Below are 25,875 nucleotides of genomic sequence, written 5' to 3'. Positions count from 1 at the left end.
TTATAACTTTACTATGACCTCGCCGTATTGTAATTCAGTGGTGCTGTCATCTAATAACATTGTGTCAAATTGAAGAGGACTATCTGAGATGAAGAGTGGCGTCTCTTTAAACACGGTTCTGGCAGGATACCAGCGCCGTGGGAAACCGCGGCATTTATGTTGAGCCAGCGCGTTTTCACTGACCATGACTTCCAAAACTATTAACTTTAATTAGTTATATGAATAGTTATACGTTCCTTTTTATTGTAAAAATTTGTTATTTTAAGTGGTTCTATATAATAATAATTATGGTGTTAGTTTTGGTGGATCCTATGTAAATAAGTTGTCATGGTCATGTCATGGAAGTGAATAAAGTTTTTATCTATCCATCTTCTTTTTACACGCAAGCACGCACGCACGCACGCACGCACGCACGCACGCACGCACGCACGCACGCACGCACGCACGCACATGGCTTTCATGCTCTTATTAGAAAAAGAGTAGCTTCCTAGCCATTGTGGTAAATAGTTTGGAGTGTCCCATTCAAACCCACTGGACGAAGTTACATGTAAGATAAGCATAGTGCATGATATATTATTATTTCATAGCGTCTAATTTTTCTTATTTTTATTTTGTTTTCATTAATTGAATTTCTTTTGTATTTAATTTAATTTATTTGTATTTATTTTTATTTATTTTATGTCAGTATTTTGTTAATGTGATGTATATGTGCGCTTGTTAATTTTACAATTTTGTATATGGATGTAGAAATAAATGATTTGAATTTGAATTAAATTTGTCCTGCTGGGAATCGAACACGGTATTTCTTCAGCGTTCGGTGGTAGCCGCTGCGCTCCCGAGCTTTATTACATATATAAATATATAAAAAAAATAGGAGTGAAGAACATACCATCGTCACTGAGGGCGTAATCTTTCAAATTACGTACTATGGGCAGCGTCATGGCGTGTACACCGCCTGCGTGAACGCAGACATATGTGTTGTTTGTGCACTGTAACGTAAAAAAATCGTACATGTACAAAAACAGTTCATAACACAAGTTTTAAAATTCTTTTGTATAACACAATTACAGATGTAATTAATAAATATTGAACATCGGGAACCACGAATATTTCCGAAAGGTATTGACGCGTCTGTTGTCATACTAATGGCTTATGTATTTATTAATATAGATAAAACGTTTAATATTCCCACAGTTATACACAAGAATATCAAATAATAATAATAGTTTTTTTTTTTTAAAAAAAGCCCCTAACTCGAAAGTTCGTGTAATTACATCTATTTGATAAGTTTTATTGAAATCAGTTACCAGAAAGTGCACGAAATCGGATTCATCCCCTAGTTTGCCACCCTTAGAAGTGGAAAATTTTCTTTAAATTTAAATAGGATCAATACTGAGGTCATTCCAACAATAAAAGAATCAACAAAATCCGATCACATATAATCGTGTGAGTTTTCGCGTAACATACATAAAAAGAAATACAGTGAGCTGAGAACCTCCTCCCTTTTTTGAAGTAGGTTAAAAAAATTTCAGCTGTCACATTCGAGGTTCGCACAATGCGAACTTAACTTTCTTTTTTGTGATACTAAATAACGGGACGGACAAGTCGTGCGTCAAATGAAGAGTCGCAGGGGCCATCCTAGTTTGCGTTTAGAGTAATAATATCCTATAAATTTTAGTAGCTTCTTGTGAAAGAGTTCGTCCAGGGAAGTACTGCCACCCTACCTATTTCTGCCGCCAAACGGTAGAGCATTACTGAATTCCGGTGCTGATGAAATTACAGGCACTTGGGACTTGTCAACTTATTTCTCAGGGTGACGGGCGCGGTGGCAGTGGCCTAAGGGCCAGTGCACATCAAAATCTACATAAACGTTACACATAATGAAAATATCGTATTCAATTTAGTGACCATAAGGTGTATAGAAAATACAATAACAATAATAAAAAATTGTGGGTATACGTGCATGTTACATGAACTGTAACTATGAAACATGCCTACATTGCATCTCCCGTGGAAACATCGAGTGACACATATGTTGAGCAATCTACATGCAAGCCGTGTGGCCGCCTGGCATTTTCCGTGAAGCAGCGATTGCCACATGCAACCCGCCTGATTTGCCGATGGTGCATCTTCGCCTCGTGGAAAAAGCGACCGGCGTCGCGGCCCCTGATTCACTCTGGTTCTCACATCGACCGAGCATAGTACTTAATTAGAAATAAGGATTATATTGTAATTTCTTTACTTCATAAATTAAATTGTTTTAAATCTTTTTCGGTTTTTTTTAGTCCTGCGGCGGCGTCCAACATAATTTGCATGATAGAAATGGGATAAGCTCGCCTTTGTACACTGACGTTTTATTTCTTTGTTAAATATTTGTAAATTGATTTGTTGCGCAATAAAGTGTTTAGATACATACATACATTTTAATGTCCATTGGGCATTTAGCGCTCTTCCCGTTTTAGTTCGCTGGGTCTTAGGAGGTTAAAGTTCTGAGTGGCACTGCCACTGTTATGGACAGGCGTGTCGCTAACCACCAAACACATATAAACCACAGACGTTTTGTCATTTGGTATCATAAAAAAAATCTATTCTAGTTCAATTCCTCGGGTATATTTGCGGAGACTCACACAGATAGGGCGCCTCGATGCTATGCCACCTGCGCGACAGCACCAACCGCATTTTTCTCGCCGATGTTCGCGCATTGGATACGACTGCATACCGTCGTATAATGCTATTAATGTTTATTTGTTTTTGTGTTGCTTTGTTTGTATTGTCTAACTAATTCATAGACTTAAACACTTTGTATTTTACCAATAATCTATAATATATGATTATTATTATTATATAATAAACAAGAGAGCTTACCGCGTACAGGTGCACCGGATAGGAGTGCTGCAGCTCCTCTGTGTTGAGTACAATGTTCAGTTCCACTGTTTCTACCACGTACAGAGCGTGAGTGTCACCGTCTTCTTTGTCAGTTGACTGAAATGTAGAAATACACCAAGTTGTTTACAACTGCTGACGATGAGCCGCATTGCATTAAGGGGTTGGTAGTCAACCCCTTAAGTTCAAAGTCAGTCTGAAGTTCTGCGTGAAACATTCCTATCCTAATTATATAGAAATTTTAAAACAACTAACGAGCTGTAGAAATGGAATCATAGCGAATAATATTTAAACTGGGACTGGATGTCTTATTCTCAATGTCAGGGTGGTTTTCGAGTTTCACATTTAGGCCCTTGTTACGCAGCAAGCAGTAAATTGAAAAAAAAAAAACAGAATTGTAATAATGAAAATAAGTACAATTATCAATTGTAGATATCGAGTATATAACCAGAAATACAGACGAAATGTCATTTAATTTGTTTGAAAACTATTCTGCCATATCATTACGGTGACAACTGCGCTCCGATTGGCCAGCCTGAATTCGAAACAATTGACGGGTGTCGTCAATTGTTTCACTTCAAATCGACCAGTTAACTTGAGCTTTGCTATAATCGACGTAAATTGCAAAAATCACATATTTAATATTTAATTACCGATGAAATGTGATTCCGTTTGCTTTGTAATTAGATGTTTTGCTGTTTTTCCTACACCACCGAATAGAACAGCACGGCATTGTAAGAGATATTATCTTTATTACAATAAATACAGAATATTTTTTGGAATATACGGAGACGAACACCCAGGTCGGTAGTTGGCCTGTCTATATTTCAGTGCAAACGAGAGTTGATATTTATAAGAGCTGTATCGCTAATACACATAGGAATACACAGCCCTTATTTCGTCTCTATCTGGGTATATACTCGATCATCCCACCTTTTTATCGCCTTTTCTCCGGTTCCTGGACACTCGTTTTTAAATTTTGAATCATTTAATTCCTTTGCCAGGCCATTCTGATTTTCTTTTGTTCCATCGTCAGTCCCTGCTCGAACGCGGCGGCGAACAGTGTTGTTTAAATTTCAATTCCTTTACCAGATTTGTAATAACTACTACTAATCATGTGCCAATTTCAATACCAATCTGAAATTCAGTATAACTCGGTCCTTTTGGGTTAAGTGTCTACTTTGTATTCATCCATAAGCATATCCATGTAATTAAGTATACCTTTAATTAAATTTTTAATGAATTGATATTCAATTATTTTTTGTGAAATTACTCCACTAGTTTGTTATAATTATTAATACAAAGATCGAACATTCAGAAAAAATTCCTTCGATCCGGTCGGATTCGAACCGACGTCTTCTTGCATACCGTGCCAGACGCTATACCAACTAAGCCACGGAACGAACCAACGGACCTCACGAATTTTTCAATGTGCTTGCGTCGTGTCTTTGTACTTGGTCTTTCAACGACTTATTAGTCGTAGCGCCATCTATGTCGGTTCGAATCCGACCGGATCGAAGGAATTTTTTCTGAGTTTTCGATCTTTGTATTAATAATTATAATAAGTATACCTTTTTTTCTCTTTACATCAACTTGAAATAAATTTCCGTGGACCTGAAGTTTTCTTATTTTATTGCCGTGAATACCTGGTCGCGGCTCATTAGGCTTTACAACCTTTTCAAGGTTAAGAGTTGATGGTGGTGTAATGGTTGTTGTTTGCATACGGTGTGCTGCCCAACGACCAACAATAGTTGGTCGGTGGTTTGCAGGGTACTGTTGGCGTGTGGCGTGTTGGTTGTTGTTAGTCTGGGCGTTCTATTTGTTGTTGTCTGTGTTGGTGTAAACGCTTACATACGTATGTAACTTACATTGGGTAGCAGAAGGCAGTGATACAACTGCGCGGAACATGTGGCGACTACGACGAGAGCTGGACCGTCGGTGTCTCCCAGAGCTACTATGGAACATGAGTCTGTGCCATAGTTATCGTCGGCTGGAGGGTACATTGCCAGCGGGCCAGTCAGTTTCGTCTGGAGAGGGCTGGAAATTACAAACAAAGTAAATTAAATCTGATAACATGAGTAAGCTCGAATAATATCTTAACATACATGCAACCTGGATAAAACTTTGGTTTTTGGTTTGTCTGTAACATTGAGTATATAACCAATAATATAGACGAAATAAGAGCCACACATTCCTGATAACTCATCAGTGACACGTCACTTATAAATATCAACTCTCGTTTGCACTGAAATTGCAAATTAGAAAGCTGAAATAGTACAGCGCCAACAACTGACCTTAATACGTCTCCGTATATTCCAAAAATATTACGTATTTATTGGAATAAAGATAATATATCTAACAATGGCGTGTTGTTCCAACCTTGGGGAAAAACAGCAAAACATTTAACTACAAAACAAACGGAATCAAATTTCATAGGTAATTAAATATGAAATATTGCTCAAGTTAACCGGTCGATTCGAAGTGAAACAATTGACGACACCCGTCAATTGTTTGGAATTCGGGCTGGCCAATAGGAGCGCCGTTGTCGCAGTAATAATATGGCAGAATAATCTTCAAACAAATTAAATGACATTTCGTCTCTATTTCTGGTTATATACTCGATGGTCTGAAACTTGGACTTGTGTACAAATGTGACGGGACGAACAAGTAGTCACGATTTGGCGGTAAGCGATACGCATGTCCATAGCAGCTGCTGTGCCACTCCTGTATCGTAAAGACCTGAGGCACAGGACAAGTTTTAAGTGTCTGTAATTTCACCAGCACTCCTTAAAACTAGAACGCTGTAACGGTCACATTACTGTTTGGCGGCAGAAATAAGTAAGGTGACCGTACTACTCTGGACGAGTTCTTTCACAAGGAGCTCCTCAACTACATCCCACTGCTGCTTTTACGTTCAAATGTGGTTCTGTGATTTACTGGCAGACATTTGAATATAATTTTTAAATACTTACTTTTTAGAGTCCAAGTCGCAATGCATCATATAAACATCCCCATTGCCCCTTAACACCAATAACGCCGCACCACAAGCCGTGAAGTCCACCGCGGTATCGCCAAGACTGTCCAGTATGGTCCGACCGGCGAGCGTGCTTGACGGTTTCGGCCCGATTGTGAAGATTTTCACAAGTTTCGGCCCGGATTTTAAGGCTATGTTGTAGAGCCTGGAATGTTATTAATAAAGGTTTTAAAAATTCTTATTAATTTTAATTAAATTTTATTGAATGCTAGAATGTTTAACCACAATGATATTCAATTGTTTTTTTGTGAAATTGTTCCACTAGTTTGATATTTATGATACTACGGCTTTTGAATAGTAAACGTAAACTCCATGAAGCCTATCTGGATTTTGTGGGTTCATAGTATAATAATAACGTACACACTCAACATAGCCCCGTACTAGGGAAACCCTGTCATCTCACCTCTTTGTATCGCCTCTTTCCGCTTGTATCCTATCATTTTTTTATTTTACATGTATTTAAATTTTAAATTTGAATTGTTCCATCTTCCCTCACTTTCTCATTTTGTTTTCGTACCACGGTCACTCCCAGCTCGACCGCCACAACAGTCGGAGCTGTTAATAAGCTAATCATGTGTAACAATTTATAAGTCTACAGCCTTTATGTATCTATTTCTGTAATTCAGTTTCTCGGCTCATTTAGGGATAAGTGCCTTAATAATAAAGTGTAGGGAGTGTTTTATACTGTTATACCTGTTTTTTTACATTTAACTTTATATTGTTACAGCCTTTCTTTAAACTTTACTTCTTTAATAAATTTTGTGGACCGGAAGTTTCCCATTTCATTGCCGTGAACCTGTTCACGGCTAGTTAGGGTTACAACCCTTTCAACCCTGTGTCGCGGGTGCCATGGACACACACATGACAACCAAAAATTACACCCAAACTCAGGAGAGAAATAAATGTAGGCCATACAAATACTTCTCCCGGCCCGGGAATCGAACCTAGGACCTCTGCGTGGCAGTCCGGCGAGGTAACCGTTCGGCCACGGAGGCAGTTTTTTATAATTATTAAATAAAGATCACAGAGAACACTTAGAAAAAGTGAACTTCGATCCGGTTGGATACGAACGTTGGTTCTCCCAGCAAACCGTGTCCGACGCTACGTCAATTAAGAACGAACCAACAGACCCCACGAATTTTTCCATGTCGCACTGCTGTTACAATAGATTTGTAACCCAAAATCTGTGAAATTTAATATTATATCATTACTGAATGTAGAATTTCATTCTTTACACGTCAAAAGAACCGTCGTTAGAATATTGTAAGAAATAATCAAAAGATATCCACTTAACTCAAAATGAGACACACTTTGTGTGAGTGAGTAATCCTTATTCAAAAATATTAAATTATTATTTCCATTTCATTTTTAAATACAATTGAGAAATTATTTAAGTGTCTATAATAAACTATAATATACGTAAATTTTAATGTTTTTTGTCGGAAGTTAGTAATTCGTTTGTCATCGATTCTGAGAAAGTCCACTTTTTGAGTTAATACATTATTGTATTAACAGTGCGATGTGTTTGTTGCAGATCTTTGTCTTGTTTTTTAACGACATCTTTGCCGTCTTTTTCTTAATGTTTGCAATTTCTTTCACATAATTTCTTTGTAGGTAATTGAAAAATGTTAGCTAAGAAGCGGTCCTGCAGCGAGATGGGTAGATGACATCGTCAAACCACGGGACGCCTATACTCAGTAAAGGGTTAGAGCTGTTTATGATGATCGTAACAAAAAAAACCTCAATTGTGACTCTTTTCTTCTTCTTCTCTTATGATTCTTAAAAAAAAAATCTTTGTATTTAAATAAGAAAAATCATCATTACAAATAGAAAATGGTGTCTTATATCGATCAATGTAACAAAAAAGGACAACATTATATAATCGGAAATTTATTTGATTAATATTAATATTATAATTCTGATCGATACTTTAAGAAATATCTCGTCTTTGTTGTCGGAGTAGCGTGTGTAGAAGTTCAATTTTAGAGTCGGAACTGGAACTAACTTTGTTGAATTAGTATGAATAGAGTCGGCAGACGTGATTTTACGAAGTACCTACAGTTTAAAAAAAAACGACCTGATGAACGACTATCATTAAGTCCATGTACGCTATAAGTAAAAAAAGTTTTACTACCCTATAGTAATAGAAAGGATAAACCGTTCCAGGAGGTAACATTCATCGGTGCAAATAATATTTCTTCAACTATACCCGCCACTGCATGTCAATGCACATACGCGTTCTGTATATTTTGAATTCGATATATCAGCATATTGTTTGTGTCTTTATCAGAAATTACCTGATAGTATTATCGGAGACGAGAACTAGAAGATGCGACAGCGATTTTGGATGCCACTGCACTCTTCGGACTTCAGCTTGGGAGTACAGGAACCTCTCGTCTAGGGAGTGGCTTCTGGAAAAGAAAAACACATTTCGATAAGGACAAATTTACTGAAGTTTCGTTTATGATATCAACTGACGGGACAAACAAGTCAAGCGTCTGGTGAGTCATGCGACACGCTTATCTGTACAGTTGCAGAGCCACTCAGAGCTTTACAACGCAAAGATCTGAGGGGCACTGCCAATGGGCCCGTCACTCTGAGACATAGGTTGACAGTTGAATTCTCTTCTTATACAGATTCTGGTACCTTGGTAAAACTAAGACAAAAATCTCGCTCAATGAATCTGAATCAATAGATTAATAATAATAATAATATAATAACGCACACACTCAATATAGCCCCGCACTAACACAACACATCCTGAGTCGCGGGTGCCATGGACACACACAGAGAAATCCACAAATTACATCCAAACTCACGAGAGAAATAACTGTAGGCCATACAAATATTTCTCCCGGCCCGGGAACCTGGGACCTCAGCGTGGCAGTCTGGCATGGTAACCGTTCGGCCACGGAGGCAGTTAATATAAGACTGGCAGAAAGGAATCTGAATGACATTGATAATATAAAACACCTTGTCTGAAAAATACTTGAAAAGTGGACAGTAAGCTATACTATACTGAATGTCAAGGGAGGAATGAATGGTAAATAGGTATAAACTGGGGGACCCCTTAAAATATATTATTTGATTTTTAAAGTATAACTAATACAAACGTCTTACGACAAGGACTCCGTTGAAAACGTATAAAGGTCTATTATAGCTTTTTTTTATTATTAACGGGACCAACAAGACCTGCGCCTGGTGTCCATAAGGTTGCAGAACTCAAGAGCTTTAAATCGCAAAATCCGATACTGCGCCCGTCACCCTGAGACATAAGTCGACAAGTCCAAACTCCCCTTACCCTTCAAAACCAGAATGCAGTAATGACCGCATTACTGCTTGGCGGCAGAAATAGATAAGGTGGCAGTACTTTCCTGGACAAATTGGCCAACATTACTTTTTTTGGTGATTTTCTGTTATTCAACAATTGTATTATGTTTGTAAACAGCCATATGTTTTTTGCTAATATTGTACTCCCCGAATTTTGTTAAAGAAAAGAAACAAATAAAAAACAAAATAGAAACAGAACAGGTCCAAAAATTAAGTTGGTGTAGTATTTTTTTATAATGCTTGATGATTGAATCATTGACGGGACGAACAAGTCGTGCTTCTGAAACCATCAGGTGTTCTGTACCATCAGATCTGATGGGCAGTGCCACTGCGCCCGTCACCCAGAGACAAAAGTTGACGAGTCCCATGTGCCCGTAATTTCATCGAAGGTATCGGTCTGATTGCGTGCGGAATACTAAGGTATTACGAAGCACATTTTTTACTCTGAACTTGAAGAGGGCAAGCGTAAGCGTGGCAGACAACTCCTTAGGTACAAAGACGTGCTGAAGCGTCACGTGCAATATAGAGCCTTCGCAATGGGAGAAGCAGGCTGCCAACCTGTATGGAGGGTGCTGGTCAACTCCAAAGTCCGTGACTTTGAGGATGAACGGCGCTCGGAACTTGATTTCAGGCGTAACGAATAGAAAACCCGGCAATCAGTTATAATTTTGAAAATGGTAAAAAAAAATATTTAAAATTTTGTGAAAATGGCTCACAACCTCGCAGTGCCCGAGGACCTTTACCCAGAAGATTGGCTGCATAAGCCCCATGCGAGCCCACGATCCGCCACTATTGGAGCTGAAGTGGTCGCCTTAGCTGAAATTGGCTGGGAGCATATATTTGTCGTATTTCAATCTAATTAACTTTTGATACAAATAGGAAAACAGTAATGGTGCCTTTAAATTAGACTCCCGTGGAAGCGCGCTGCAGCGGCGCGTTACGTAGCGCTTTAGAAATTTTAAGTCACTAATTGTGACTACATACGTGGCGTGCACGTGTCACGACAGTGGCGCTGCAACGCATCTAAATGTTGTATGAAACTATGGAATATTAATGGCGCGGGTACAGCGCCACTGTGGTGCTACTGTAGCCCTTCTATATTACAATCGTCTAATTTGGAGGCGCCCTAACACTTTCTTTTTATTAAATTTGTATTGAATTGATACTCAATTATTTTCTGTGAAATTACACCACTTAATACAAAGATCGAACACTCAGAAAGAAATCCTTCGATCCAGCCGAATTCGAACCGACGTCTTCTAGCAAACTGACGATATACTTTCCTAGATGGCGCTACGGCTAAAAAGTCGTTAAAAACCAAATACAACGATCCGACAAACAAGTACATAGAAAAATTCGTGAGGTCTGCTGGTTCGTTCCGTGGCTTACTTTCTTTTTATGTTACCGGTTGCGGTACGGTGTCTGCCCGAGAAACGTGTTGAATGAAAACTTACAACGTTAAAAGTTAAAGTAAAAGTGAAGCTTATAATAAAATTCCAGAGTTCAGGGAAAATGCTACATGCCACAGAAACAGTTTTTGTTAACGCCAGAAGATGAACCCCATTTCTATCTTTTCAAAGCCAATGGCTGCAAAATCACGCGGTTGAGTTAATCTCGTGAAAAACGATTTAAAACAACCGCAGGAAGAAAGGCCGATGTCTAAACGCACGATTAATCCTAACCACACGTCGGAACAAAAAAGAAAAAAACAAAATGGCCGCCGTAATCAAATTATTATCAGAGCTGAGGTGAAGGCGAGACCACAGATGTATTTTACGTAGATATCAGTAAATCAACTCTATTCAGTTCTAACCAAGCTGAACGTTAGTCCGATGGAAGCGTAGATATTTGAGGGAAGTCATCCGATACAGAAGGTACTCAATAGCAAATGCAATACAAGACATGTCGTTCAATACATACTACTAAGTATGACAATAAATCGTGTTATGTAGACCCTAAGACACGGTTATGCCATCATTTTCTTTCTGCCAACTTTGGTCGGTCAAGTAATTAAATGTACGAAGTGCGTACGTCTTAACTTTTGAGACCGACGTATTACTGAACAAGACTAGTGTTAAGAAACGCATAAAAACACGTCAGCTTTTACTGAAATTCCCGAAAAAAGTTATGTTGCAGTTTTGTCAACAGAGATTGACTTAAATGAAAAGAAATCCTACCGCAATATAAATAACGCAACAAATTGGATAAAGTTTTCCAACTCCGTCATCTTACCCTGTGTCAACACAAGGGTGAGACCACAGCAGTGTTTATCACAGGAATAATGAATGAAGGTTTTTTTCGGCCGATAATGGCCGCGTGGTTTGGATAGCACCTGAACCAACGGGAAAGGGGTTACAAAGCCAAAGGCGGTATCTTTTTGCGCCCTTTTTTTTTGGGAGACTTGTACACCGCGCGTGTGTGGTATTTAGTTCAATTTATGTAATGACATATAATTACATAAAAAAATCATCGAGGAACGCTGTGCGTTTAAATTTACTGATGCTTGAAAGAAGTTGCTCTTATCTCATATAGACAGGGCACTCCAGAAATATTTGCGAAGCTTTTAAGGGGTGATTTTATTCATCAGTACGAGTTACTTTTATTAAGGAATCCTTAAAATCCACTCGACCTCAGCTTTTGGAGCAACTATATCTATATTCTGGTAAAAAGTACAGCTCCTTGTCAAAGACTTCGTTCAGGGAAGTACTGCCACTTTACCGATTTCTGCCCCCAAGCAGTAATGTGAGCATTACTATATTCCGATTTTGAAGGGTAAGGGTGCTGGTGAAATTATAGGCACATGGGACTTGTCAATTCATGTCTAGGTGACGGGCGCAGTGGTAGTGCCCTTCGGATCTTTGAATTTAATGCTCATAGTTCTGCAACCGTATGAACAGGCGTGTCGTTTACCACCAAGCACACGACTTGTTCGTCCCGTCATTTGATATCATAAAAAAAGAAACCTTTATACGACTTCAGCGGCGTTCTTGTGGTAAGATGTTTGTATTAGTCATCCTCCAAAAATCACATAACATATTTTAAGGGGTCACCCAGTTTATACCTATTTACCATTCATTCCTCTCTTGACATTCAGTATAGGTTTCTGTACACTTTTCAACAATTTTTCAGACAAGATGTTTTACATTATCATAGATTCCTTTTGGAGAATCAATTAATTCAGAATCATTGAGCGAAATTTCTGTTCTAGTTTTACCAAGGTACCAGAATCTGTATAAGAAGAGCAATCTATACTGTTTTGACGCACATTTTCCTAGGTTATGTATTGGGGATATGACAAAATCTTACGGGATAGAGTTTGTCCAAGGAAGTAAGGAAGTAAGTAAGGAAGTAAGTTCTGTCGCCAAGTAGTAATGTGAGTATAATTGCGTTCCGGTTTTGAAGGTTAAAGGCGTTGGTGAAACTACAGACAAATGACACTTGTAAACTTTATGCATTGACCTACACTGTATGTCTGATGACAGCCCAGTGGCAGTATCCCTCAGATCTTTGCGATTTAAAGCTCTGAGTGGCACTGCAACTACTATGGGTAGGGGTGTTGCTTATCACATGCGCACTTCTTCGTTCCGTCACTTGACTATACATATGGATACAAATGCATCAGAATACAGATGTAGCGGCCATTTCGTAAATGTCTGACTCCAATAATTGACCGCGTGAAATCTCACGGGTAAACACAGTTACGTGTATGTTGAACGTCGAATCAACTTGTGAATAAGACGTTTAATGATATTGAAAAAGTGAAAAGATGTGGCAGTAGATAAGAAATTTTTGCTGAGCGTGCACTAGGGTACGATCTTAGGACCCTATTGTTTTAGAAAACTTTTGACGATGTGTGATATGTTACATTTAACGTATTCTATGTTAATATATGTATATTTAATTAGTCAAACATATATTATAATGCAAATCAGGTGAAGATTAAGACGTCAAAACTTCATTTGTAATATTTTGAATACTTTTAATTCTTTTTGTCTTCTCTTTTATTTCGAACAGACGTTTGCTTTCTGGTGTAAAATAAATATATCCAAATTTAAATATCACACTTCCTATATGATATCCTATCCTTTAAACAGCATAGGTTCAGCTTAGTGGACTATGGTCTAAAAGTTTCTCTACAACTGAGTCTAATGAGAAGAATCGCTAAAGGGACAAGACCTGGAGCTGAAAAAATATATTTTTTATGCGCTCCAAATAAGGTAAGACGTCTTTAGCTTGGGGTCGAAAATGGCTGCCAAGTCCTTACAAGAGTTACCATGTGTAAGTCTTGTTACTATTAGACTTTAGAGCACAAAATCAAACACCATTATTCAGTTTCTGCATCAATAAGTTACATAACCCGCATCCCTTCATATGTCTCATTTGACGATGTAATCTGATTGCTTGCATCTAGTTTATTGTAGTTCTCTAATTAAGGCTAACTTCTCTGTAGTTGGTCAGCTGATTAAGTTTCGTTGAATAGTGTCTTGAAGTTTGAAATAGGTCGGGCTCAATAAGTACATGGAGGTATCTCGCCGTGGTACAGAAGAGTGCAAGATAAGCGATTTGCTGACTTAAAGAAATGAAGGAGGTTCTTGATTTGTCTATGTTGTTTTTAAATTTAAGATATTTGATGATGATCAATGATATTTGAAATAAATTATAACAATAATAATAAACTTTTATTGAGTCAAGACAATTGCATGGCGTCTCAAAAGTCCTTGACATTATTGTACGAGGAACATTTTAAGATAGGGTGGAACTTTAGCGCCTGTATTAGTTTTAAATAAAACTGTATGACAGACGCTACGTCTATATTTACAAAGAGCAAGGCCTAGAGTTTCTTCCTCATTATGTACAGGGAATTAGCCTTAAGGAGTAGTAATAGAGTTTGATCAATGTGAATACTTCAGTTGAATTTACTGGAGATTTTTTTTTTAATAATACCAAGTGATGGGACGAGCAAGTCGTGCGTCTGGTGGTAAGCGACACGCCTGTCCATAGCAGTTGCATTGCCATTCAAAGTTTTAAATCGCAAAGATATGAGGGGTGCTGCCACTGTACCCACCACCCTGAGACGTAAAGTTAACAAGTCTCATAATCATCCTGAAGTTTCATTAGCACCCTTTCCTTTCAGAACCGGAACGCAGTAATGCTCACATTATCGCTAGACGGATGACATAGGTGAGCTGGCAGTACTTCCCTGGACGAACTCTTTCACCCTTGTAAGCTTCTTACCTCTGCTGCTAGTACAAATATGTATTACAAAATCCCACAAGATATCTGGATAATCAAACTCGACGTTTATTGCGTGATTCCTCATCCGAATTCCGGAAGTAGACAGTAACTGGGACATGTGTAAGGTTTAGTATTTAATTCTTTAATAGAATTACTAATCAAGGTTATCAAGGTACCCATGCGGTGAGGGAGGTGAGATCAAAAAGAACAAAAAAGTAAATGTCCGAGGTAAATCGCTGTCATTGCAATTAAAAGAGCCGAATAAAAAGAAAAAGACGTCGCGCTACATTTGAGAAAATAAATCACGCAATTTTTACATACCAAAGGGAAGGGTCACATTCAGCGGCGAGTCTCAAAAAGGGACGATCTAAAAAAATTACAAATGGCCCCGACATTAGAACAAGCGCCTGCAAACGGGGGCGTCTCCGGAACAAAAACCGATAAAAACCGAAAAAGGTTCCGATTCGGTAAAAAATAAGAATCAGACAAAGCGGCCGAGCGGCGAGCGACCTCTATACGTGTCCAGTTTTTTTTACGAGCTACCCTTTTGTCCTTCCGGGCCTCTTTTTTAAATAGATCAGGGAGGGTAAGTAAAGACCGCCGCGCCGGACGTCCACCCTGAAATATTATTGTGGATTTTTCTGCTTGGCATTCATAAATATATCCCCCGCATCGCGCTGCACCCCCTACCTCGTCCGCCCCGGATTTACCACGAATCGGCGTACAATTATAAATTCGGTTAATAAAATATAGCGATAAAGCGGCTTTTTACATTTTAATTTAAATATGAATAATTAAATTTAAAAAGGAAATCTCTGGGCTAATGAAATTTTTGTTTTCGAGATAATGAATTGAAAACACGTGGCAGCCGGTGTCGCGGCAACTGTTATTCTTTTCTCGCTCGCCTCATTCGGATTCATCCTTCGTATAAAAATGCTGGGAAATTATTTAAATGTATTAATTATGACGATGAATTTTCATTTTTATTTCCCATGTTTATCTAGGCTCGTACTATCGCGCGCGCCACACGTTCCACCAAAGGATTTTTTGAAGCGTGCAATCGTAATTTAATTAAACACTCGTTCCTCCAAAACTTCACCACCGCACCTCTTTTAAAAACAACATTATTTATATTTCACTAAACATGTTACATTTTAAATGAAACGTTACAATTTAAATGGAACAGTGGAAAAAAATGATGTCACAACAAAGCGCACCACGATCCAAAAAAATGTCTTTAATCAACATAGCACGATCAAACGAGCCCGAAATTTCACTCGCAAAAAAAATATTAAAACAAACGCATCGATCCTGTCCGAGGGATTAAAATCGTGCTCAAAAATATTCAAATACAATACTAACAAATTGATACAAACACTCATTAGGAAGGCTCCCTAAAGCGGGTGGTAGAACGGAACTCCGTACCACCCTCAATATTCCGTGCTACAATCCACATTCAACGTACAAATATTATCTAAAATTCCTTCTCATTTATAATCCTTTTGTGTCCTCTGCCTCCGTCACCCATGCCTCCCTCCAAGGGGGAGAGTGGGTGTATTTTTATATTTTTAATCGCGTTGGGCATTATCCAAATGGACATTGGCGGCCGTCTCTGCGACGGAGATGATAAATTCTCCTTTCGTTCGACACGAGGCCTGTTTTGTTTTCTCCCCAGCGGTTTGCGGTATTGAAAAAAATATATCATTAATTATTTTGCGATTTGTCTGCTTCTGTTTGTGACTCTTTTTCTTTGAGCTGAGAAAGGTTTTTGTTTGTTGCATATTTAAATGATTAAAGTACCGTTTCACACGACATTGTTTCAGGCAGAAATTATTTTATACTAAAACTGAGTTTAAGGAAGAGAGGTTCTAGATATTTAGGCAGTTTTGACGTCTGTCTGATGGTACCACTTATGCATGGCACGGGTATTTATGGAGTCACTCATAGACAGTATCACATAAAGCTGTAGCGATGCAAAATCGTGCGTCAATGCAACCGTCGAAAGATGACGACTTCATTGTACTTTATAACCTAAATTTGTTGCATTAAAACCGTTTAATATCTGCAGTGTACAATACACCCGAGTTTCGAACATATTTTCAGCTTATACAGGGTCTTAAGGTCTCTCTGTAAATGTGTGTCTCTCTGAAAATTGACATGAGATAGAGCATAGAAAAATTTCAAAGACTTTGAGATTATAGTACAACCCTATCTCCCTTTACGTCAAGATCATGACACGAAATATCAAACTAATAAAAAATGCACCTATGACGTAAAAATCCGTAAAATTATATCAATAGGGCTTCATTTGAAGTTTCCTTCTTCTCGATCCACTGTAGCCATCAAATTACAACCAGTCAACTTTGTCTTCAATCGATTCCTTAATCTTAAAAATACTGTGTCCTGTAAGAATCATAAATCACTTACAAACGATTAAAAATTACCATCTGCTTTTCACTGGCAAATGAAAATTGATAGCTCAAATTGATGCTTCTTTATTGAATAAACTTTTTCTTTTTTGATATTATTTGATCGATGATCGTTGCATTGTGTGGGACAATTAAAAAAGTGCCTTTTTCTTTTCTTTGTATTGCGACAAATTTATATTTGCAGTTGGCAAAACTAATATTGGTGTTCTTGATTTCTATTGATGACACAGTCAAATGCATAAATAAAATTCCCATATACTTTTTCTTAAGCATAGCTGATGAATTGGAACAAATTGACTGGTTTTACAATGCATTGGAAAATATACTTTATTGTTCCTTACATCTGTAGTAAAATAATGAAACATTCAAAAGTGTTCTGGTAATATTTTCAATTTGATCCCACATTGTATCCCACAAAAATAATAACACCGATACATTACGAAGAACAATATCTTCCGAACAATAAAATTGGAAAGTTTAATAGGACCAAATCCCGGTGTCCAATAAAAGACGGGAACACCGCCATACTTTATAGATATTCAAAGTATAGATCCTATTATTACGGGGAAGTGAGTACAGAGCCCTACTTTGCATATAGAAAAGCGATTTCTTTTTGGGTTCCACGAGTTTATGTTTTGGTTGGACAGTGATACTATATACAAGGTTATATGCATTCCAAAGTAGAAGACATGAAATTGTTAACTTGAAATACAGACGAATATTTTCCGAATCAATAGCAAACTCACATCATTCTTTTACTTTACCAGTAAAAGAAAACCGAAAATTTCATTATAGTTGAAAGTTTACGAATTGGCTCACATCCATAGACCACGGCATGTCCAGTGCCACTCAGAGCTTTAAATCGCAAAGATTTGAGAAGCACTTGCACTCCGCCCGTCACCCTGGGACATAAATGACAAGTCCCATGTGCCTGTAATTTCACCAGCTGCCTTACCTTTCAAAACTGAAACGCAGTAATACAAATATTACTGCTTGGCGACAGAAATAGGTAAGGTGGCAGTACTTCCCTGGACCGAATTCTTTCACAAGGAGATCTACTGCTACTAAAAAACTAGCGATAAGAACAGTCCGAAATGACAACTTGATGTGCGTCTGGCTGTACATTGACCAGAGTAAAAATATCATGTAAACTGATTATCAATTTTTTCTAAGGATTAAGTCAACGCCATTGTCCACTATTGCTAATGCAATGCTGTTTTGGGACTGAATTCATATTGTGACCATTAAACATACAGGTTTCAGGTTTACAAATATAAGCGTTCACCGACTAGGCTATGACAGTTCGTGCCATGTAAACGGCTGAGCAAAATTTGTTTAAACAAAAAAAAATCAGAAGTGGGATACATATGGCAGCACTTCTTGACCTTTTTCACAAGGAGTTGTAGTGCTACTAAAATGCTACATTAAGACCTGTAGACGTCGTTAGGTGTAAGGGCCTGAAACGCCGGTTTGTTTGAAAAAAACAAATACACGCGATTTAGACCCGAAAAAATAGTTTCATTTCCTAGGTGTAACAATCACGAAAACAAGTAATCTTTTTTAATACTATTATATTTGCTTATTACAAATATTGTGGTCATTACGATTAAATTTATAAGAAATTGCCAGGAGCCTTAAACCACAATTCGGATCTCTATCTGTTTCCTTTCTAATGAAGAAAAAGATGCTTTCAACTTAACTCCTGAATCGATGCCATTATTCTTCAGGCACAATTACCAAACAAAGATAATGAAGTTGTTCCGTGCAAACCCAAACTTAACCTAATCTAAATTCAGTGCGTTTGTCTCTTTTGTTATCGGAGAGTGAGCGACAGAAGATTACGTTTTAGTTTCGAAGGCATTAATTCTGTATCATGAAGACATTTTTTAATTTCTAAACTATAAATAAACCCTTTCTGATAAACAAAGAAACAGACGCATTAAACGGAAATTAAGTTTAATCAGCCCGGAACTATATCACTGTCATTGATAAGTCTTCATGGCTTTATTTTTTCTTGCATTGCATGTAAATTAACTTATCATATTTAAAATATCATTATTTTATTTATTTATTTATTTATATCAGGTAACAAAGACACATGTATACATACCTTATAGACTAACATACATAACAATATAAAAAAAAAATAATAATAAAAACTAATCTACACGATTTCCCTTATCGGCGACGTGTGGCGCAATCTAGTGTCAGGTAACCGGCCGCGGAATCGTCGATATATGACACCCTTCGGCCAAAATTCCTCTTTCATGAAGGTCGAAAGACGTTCGGTCGGTATTCTCACCACAAACGAATTAAAGTTCACGTTGCGGCGAGACTCCAACCGCTCGACCCTCAGGGTGTATTTGGTTTTATGCCTGATATACTAGACTATCTCCTCAGACTTCGTGGAGTAATGCAGCCGCGACAGGTACATCAACGTCGTCGGTACGGCCGGACGCAGCAGGAAGTTCGGTCCTGTCGGAGCTGTGCCACACTGGTTACGGCTGGTGGGCTTCCTCTTCACCACCTTTGTGAAGCCATCCTCATCGCACTGGACCGTCTGCCTCTGTGGTTTTGCAACTTCAGAGACATTAGTCACATAAAAAAATATTGTGGTCATTATCTGACATACATATAGCTAGATATTCAAATGGGGACACTGTTTGGAAGTTTAGTTTAGTAGTAATTGCGTTGCGGTTTAGGATGAGCACCCTTACCTTTCAGCACTGGTGAAGTTACAGGCACATGAGACTTATCAACTTCTCGGGTTCACGAGCGCAGTGGCAGTGTCTCTCAGATCTTTGCGATTTAAAGCTCTGAGTGGCACTGCAACTGTTATGGACAGGCGTGTAGCTTACCCGCAGGCACTACTTGGTCGTCCCGTCACTTGATATTGTATTAAAAAAAAGCCTATTCATTAGTCTCACACAGTACGTGTTCTTGAAAAAACCTGGACACTTTACAAAGGCCAAGAAATGTACAGCAAGGCGGAAGATCTGTGGTAGATTAACATAAGCTTCTTTGAAGAACTTTTTTGCTAATCATTTTGAGCAAAGTTCTTAGGTATTAATAACTAAGAGAATATTACAAAGAAATCTATTGATCGGGTAGAGTCTCGGTTTGCTTAATAGGTGGCAATGGTCCAAAGTTATAATAGATTTGACCATAACTATGATTTCCTTAAGGTGCATACAGATGCGCCTGTTTACGAATGGCTCGCGAGCTGCACACATTTCGTAGTGTGATCTGTTCGCGTCCCGCTCGCGCGCCGTGATGCAAGCTTTGCTTGAGATGTGATTACAGAGGCGCACGCGTCATGCACGCGTGCAGCGATCATGGGAATCTCTATTGTCAAACAGGTAAGCTACAATCTAACATCTCTATGATCAGAGAAATCAGGAACAAGAAGATTTTCTCGAGCCTTCTTTCGGCGAGAAAAAATATTTCAGGTCCAATGTCCAAATACAGTAGAACGTGTACAGAACCAAAGCACAGCATGTATGATTCACTTTATTAGAGAGCCGCTTATGAAAAACGATGGAAAAAGTGCAGTGGACTGCGGGCAAGAATTAATGGCGCGAAACTTTCGTACCGACCCGCCGTCGCGATTTATGTGCATTCACGTTTCGGACTTGGCCGTTTTATGTGGCACTGTGTGCGCCTTTTTTGGACGTTATTAGTTGGTGTTAAGATTTGTAGCTAAAAGATGGACTGTTACTTCCCTGTCACAATCAAATGAATAATAAAACGTCTACGTAGTATACCTCTACGGCCTTCGTTGATAGTAATCAAGCAACACAGTCACATGAAAATACGACTCAGGATTACTATAGTAGTTATTCCTACGCGAAGTATTGCAATGCCTTACATTAAAACTGAAGATATAGACAAATGTGAAAGGATGGATGCGTTTGGAGGAAGAATAAAAGTTTTTCAAAATCGTAACAAACATATGGATAAAAACGATCGTGCATCCGATCAGATGAAGTACTTAAATTATGGAAACCTTATAAACCAATTCCAATTTGACAGGTTTCTATTTGTCTGTTTCGGACGGAGGAAACATGATCTTTTTATTTTGACATCTCTGACAGTTAATACCTAGTAGTACAAGGTCAAGAGCAGTTCAAGCTTGACACTTTAGATTTAACCCTTACACGAATGAGACTCTCATTGCCCTATCTATAAAATATTGCAGTGGTCGCCGATAATTGAGAGTCGTAGATACCATTTTTATTGCTAATTAAAAAAAAGAGAACGCGTTTTATTATATTTTACCATTATATGTTTAAAACTTGAAAATCTAGTAACTAACGTGCCTAAAGAATTACTTTAAATAAATAAGGCGACACGCCTGTCCATAACAGTGGCGCTAGAGCCTTAAATCACAAAGATCTGGGGGGCACTGCTACTGCACCCGTCACCCTGAGACATAATTTGAGTCCCATGTAACTGTAATTTCGCTAGCACCTTAATGCTTACGTTGCTGTTTGGTGACAGAAATAGGTAAGGTGTGACGCCACTAACCTGGACGAATTCAGTCACAAGGAGCTCTACTGCTACTAAAAAGCTAGCGATAAGAACAGTCCGAAATGACAACATGATGTGCTTCTGACTGTACATTGACCAGAGAAATATATCATGTAAATTGATTATCAACATTTTCTAAGGATTAAGTTAACGCCATTGTCTACTAATGCAATGCTGTTTTGAGACTGAATTCATATTGTGACCTTTGAGCATATAGGTTTACCTATAAGCGTTCCCCGGCTGGGCTATCATAGTTCGTGTCATGTAAATGGCTGAGCAAAATTTGTTTAAACAAAAAAAATCAGAAGTGGGATACGTGTGAAGGTATTTGCGGGATCGCAAAACAACCAATACCGCATTATCGTGGCTCACCAGCGATCGCCAGTGGCCTCCAAAAGCGTTTTTCACTTCAAACACTTTTTTAGGGTACCGTTGATGAATCAAATATTTGTTTTCTAGGATCAAATTTAATATTCAATGATAATTTATTATTATAGTCCGTCCGACCATTTATTTAACTTTTGACAGCCCGACTATTTATCAATTAGTGATGTCCTAATGCGTTACCGATTCGATTTCTTATAACAATCGATTTTATGAACAAGTTTTAATCGTAATTTTCATTAATAAATACGCCTGCCAGGCGGGTTAGCAATGGCAGTTTGGGTTTAAGTATACCCGAGTAAGCTGCTCATCCTCATTGCTTGCCGATCTCTTAGTCGCCTTGTACGACAGCCGCGAGAAGAGCGGGGGTGGTTCTATTCTAAGCCGGAGAGAACATAAGGACGAAAAATGTGTGGAATTAAAAAAAAATGATATAAATGGTAAAATTGACGTGCTGAGAGTTGACAGGTGTCATAGGATAGTTTTCCTGCAGAAGAAGTAATGTTGCCAAAAATCATTTCATTCATTCGTTCACTTCATTCATTCATTCTAAAGGACAGAACCCAACGTTATCAAGGTTCCTAGTGCACACTTGGCGCAACGTTTTTTTTTCTTCCAACCCGAAACGCGGTCGAAACTGTTTAATGATTTGAAAAACGTGTTCTATCAGCCTTTGCGGAAACAACCGAAAAAAGCCGACAACAAAGGGTTACACATTGCAAATACACGTCGAACACCAACCATTGTTTACAGTTGAAAAAGTTTGCACAGACTTCTAATGTCATTGCTACAAGGTTCGATTTAGATTTCATCGACTATTTATTGGTTTGTTAATTCGACAACAAATTACTTTTTGCGTACGAAAACTGTGATTTAATATTGAAATTCTTCGACATAAAGTCGAATTTAGATTTTAATGCCCATCGATTGAATGTGGTTTCAAATTGATAAAACTGAATAATTTTGTACGTCAGAAATTGAATTTTGTTTCTAATGCACATGAAGTTACGGTATCCTTTAGGATTTAAAAGTTGCATTAAATAACTTTGTTTTAAACATTTTTGTGTTAGATCTTTATTTGCGTTGGAAAAATTCTGATTGAAACCTTGCAGAAGTAGAAATAGGGTTTCAATTCACATTCTAGAACAGAAAATATTGCTAAAAAGTTTTAGCATAGATTTCATCGGCAATTTATTATATTTTGTCCGTTTAGAATTTACGATTATTTGACTATGACAATGGACGATCGGTTTTTTAGGCCACCGAATGTATGATGTATGAGCGGTAATGATTTTGATGATAGGAGACAAAAGGTCGAATAATAAAATAAGCATTTGATTTAAAATCTTGATACTTTCAGTGAAATGCAAATTTATTAAATGCTTACATAAAAAACATCGTTATTTCTTATCTGTATTTGATTTATTTAGACACTTACGACGGTTATTTACATAGCTTTAAATAAAGGAAATATTGTACTAATTTTTGTAGACAATTATATGCATGTATGTCTCCCAATGATGGATGGACGCCCAGAGATAGGCTTTCAAATTAATTTAGAATCTTATATTTATTCTCTAATTTCATTTTAATTTTGCATATTTTTTGTACAAATGAAATTTTAAGTTTTTTTCCGTTTTTTCTTGTTTTTTTTTATTTGCTCCTTTTAAAGGAGGTTGCGCATGTTTGGTAACAGTATCTCTCCTTAATAGAAAAGGATCCAGCATGTCGAAAAAGGTTTGGAAAAAATAATTTTAAAAGTAGTAGCAGTAGGGCTTGCACGACAGGGCAAGTCTTCTCATCTCAACATGTCGCACTCGCGCCAGTCGCGCCCTTACTGTGAGTTGTGCTAACCCTACTGATTAGCATTACTGTGCTCCGGGTTGGAATGATAAAGCTGAAACTACAGGGACATGGATTTGTAAAATTTACTTTTAAATATAAAATCAAGTGACGGGGCGAACAGGTCGTGAGCTTGATGGTAAGCTGCATTTCGTCGTCTTAAGAGTGAATAAATACCTCGTATGTAATTTCTTTTTTTTTATAATATCAAGTGATGGGGCAAAAAAGTTGTGCGCTTGATAGTAAGACGCCTGTCCATTACAATTACAGTGCCACTCAGAACTATAAATCGCAAAGATTTTACGGGAACTGCCACTGCATGCGTCACCTTGAGACATAAGTTGACAAGTCCCATGTGCCTGTAATTTCACCTGCACCTTAATGCTTACGTTGCTGTTTGGTAACAGAAATAGGTAAGATATGACGCCACTAACCTGGACGAATTCTTTCACAAGGAGCTCTACTGCTACTAAAAAGCTTGCGATAAGAACAGTCCGAAATGACAACATGATGTGCTTCTGACTGTACATTGACAAGAGTAAAAATATCTTGTAAATTGATTATCAATCTTTTCTAAGGATTAAGGACCAAGTAACGGATTGAACTGGTCGTTCGCACATAAACGACACGCCAGATGCAGCGCCACTCAGAGCTTTAAATCGCAAAGATCTTAGCTACACTGCCACTACGCCCGTCACCCTGAGACATAAGTTGACAAGTCTTATGTGCCAGTAATTTCGTCTTGTCACTTGGTGTCACAAAAAAGTATTTATAGGTATATAGACTGAACACGTTATATTACGTTAGTTAATTTAATTTGTAAAAAAACCGAGTAAAGAAAAAACAATGCCATTTCTATTTCTCTACATACGTTCTTTTTAACAATCAAGTCAATAAAGGTTAAAATTTACGATATATTTACAAAAGCCATGAAAAATCGGACCGGGCGAGGGTACGGTTTAATTAAACAAACCGAATATAATATACGGTTTTTATATTCGAGTATGGGATATCATGGGGTATAATATTGGTGGACATTTTATCTCTTGCCACGGTAATGGACGTATAACTTACAATTTGAATGAAAGTTAATTGAGGCTCAATCAAATTTTTAACCAATTGATGATGTCCATTTAATTTTTTTGTGATATTCGAACATAAAGAAAAATTCCTTCGATATGCCAACACTTGAACCTGCGTCTGTGCCAAGCCAGGGCCAGCAATTTTATTATGTGTTCGATGATTCGATGTTTGTTGTGTGCGAGCAGCAGCAACACATAATTTTCGATATAGTTTATAGTTTTTCTCGGACTAGTGTTCATTACCTCATTTCCGTGGTCATTTTTATTACTTAAGTATTCGATTTTTTATCGTGCAATATTATTTAATATTCGAGTATTTCATCATGAAATATTATTATAATTACACGATAATATACATGAATATTAAAATAATAAAAATTTTCAGGGAAATTAGGTAGTGACCACTAGACCGAGAACGACCGTTTTATTCTTTTAAGTTTGTATTCCTTTTCGCGTTTTGTTTTTGTTCTTTAGTTGTCACTGTAAAATTCTGGATAAAATACGTCTTTTACGATCTCAAAGGATTTTCAATCTTTGAGATCTTCTTCTGCTTGCTTGCTTTCTCTCTCTATTTAAAATCCACCAGGCGAGCGTCTCGCCAACATTTCTATTAATATTGCAACAAACTAGTGGAGTAATTTCGTAAAAAATACAATTGATGTCATGGTGATATTAAATAAAAAATCAATATTATGATTAATACAGCGACATTTCACGTCAGACTTTGGTAGCTATAAGGGTACCGGCTGAGTAAGAAGCTCCACATATCTTACACAGGTGTCGCTTACGGCGATAAAAGCCGAAGAGCAGCAGAGCTCCAGGGAAGTACTGCCACCTTACCTATTTCTGCCGGCAAGCAGTAATGTGCACATTACTGCGTTTTGAAGGGTAAGAGTGCTGGTGAAATTACAGCCACATGGGACTTGTCAACTTATGTTTCACGATGACGGGCGCAGTGGCAGTGCCCCGAGATGTTTGGGACTTAAAGTTCTGAGTAGTGCTGCAACACTTATAGACAAGCGTCTTACTACCAGGCGCACGACTTGTTCGTCCCATCTCTTGATACTACAAAAAACAGAAATTACATACGAGGTATTTATTCACTCTTAAGACAACGAAATGTAAA

At 37.8% G+C, this 25,875-nt stretch overlaps 1 protein-coding gene across 2 annotated transcripts in view; it reads right to left on the bottom strand.

The window, feature by feature from the left end:
* Positions 1–25,875, bottom strand: part of LOC113226229 (nuclear pore complex protein Nup88) — a 200,650-nt gene that overhangs the window by 15,311 nt on the left and 159,464 nt on the right. For both annotated transcript variants that reach the window (XM_026458788.1, XM_026458787.1), the window contains exons 3-7: positions 8,215–8,328; positions 5,856–6,062; positions 4,752–4,920; positions 2,866–2,982; positions 890–989 (exon numbers count right to left, since the gene is read on the bottom strand). In XM_026458788.1, coding sequence (XP_026314573.1) covers positions 890–989; positions 2,866–2,982; positions 4,752–4,920; positions 5,856–6,062; positions 8,215–8,328 — 707 coding nt within the window. The remainder of the gene's footprint in view (positions 1–889; positions 990–2,865; positions 2,983–4,751; positions 4,921–5,855; positions 6,063–8,214; positions 8,329–25,875) is intronic.

Source organism: Hyposmocoma kahamanoa, unplaced genomic scaffold (assembly GCF_003589595.1).
Source record: "Hyposmocoma kahamanoa isolate Upper Pololo Valley unplaced genomic scaffold, ASM358959v1 185, whole genome shotgun sequence".
In the NCBI taxonomy this organism is placed as follows: domain Eukaryota; kingdom Metazoa; phylum Arthropoda; class Insecta; order Lepidoptera; family Cosmopterigidae; genus Hyposmocoma; species Hyposmocoma kahamanoa.
The sequence above is the reverse complement of the archived record's forward strand: the minus strand, read 5'-3'. Positions and strand labels throughout refer to the sequence as shown.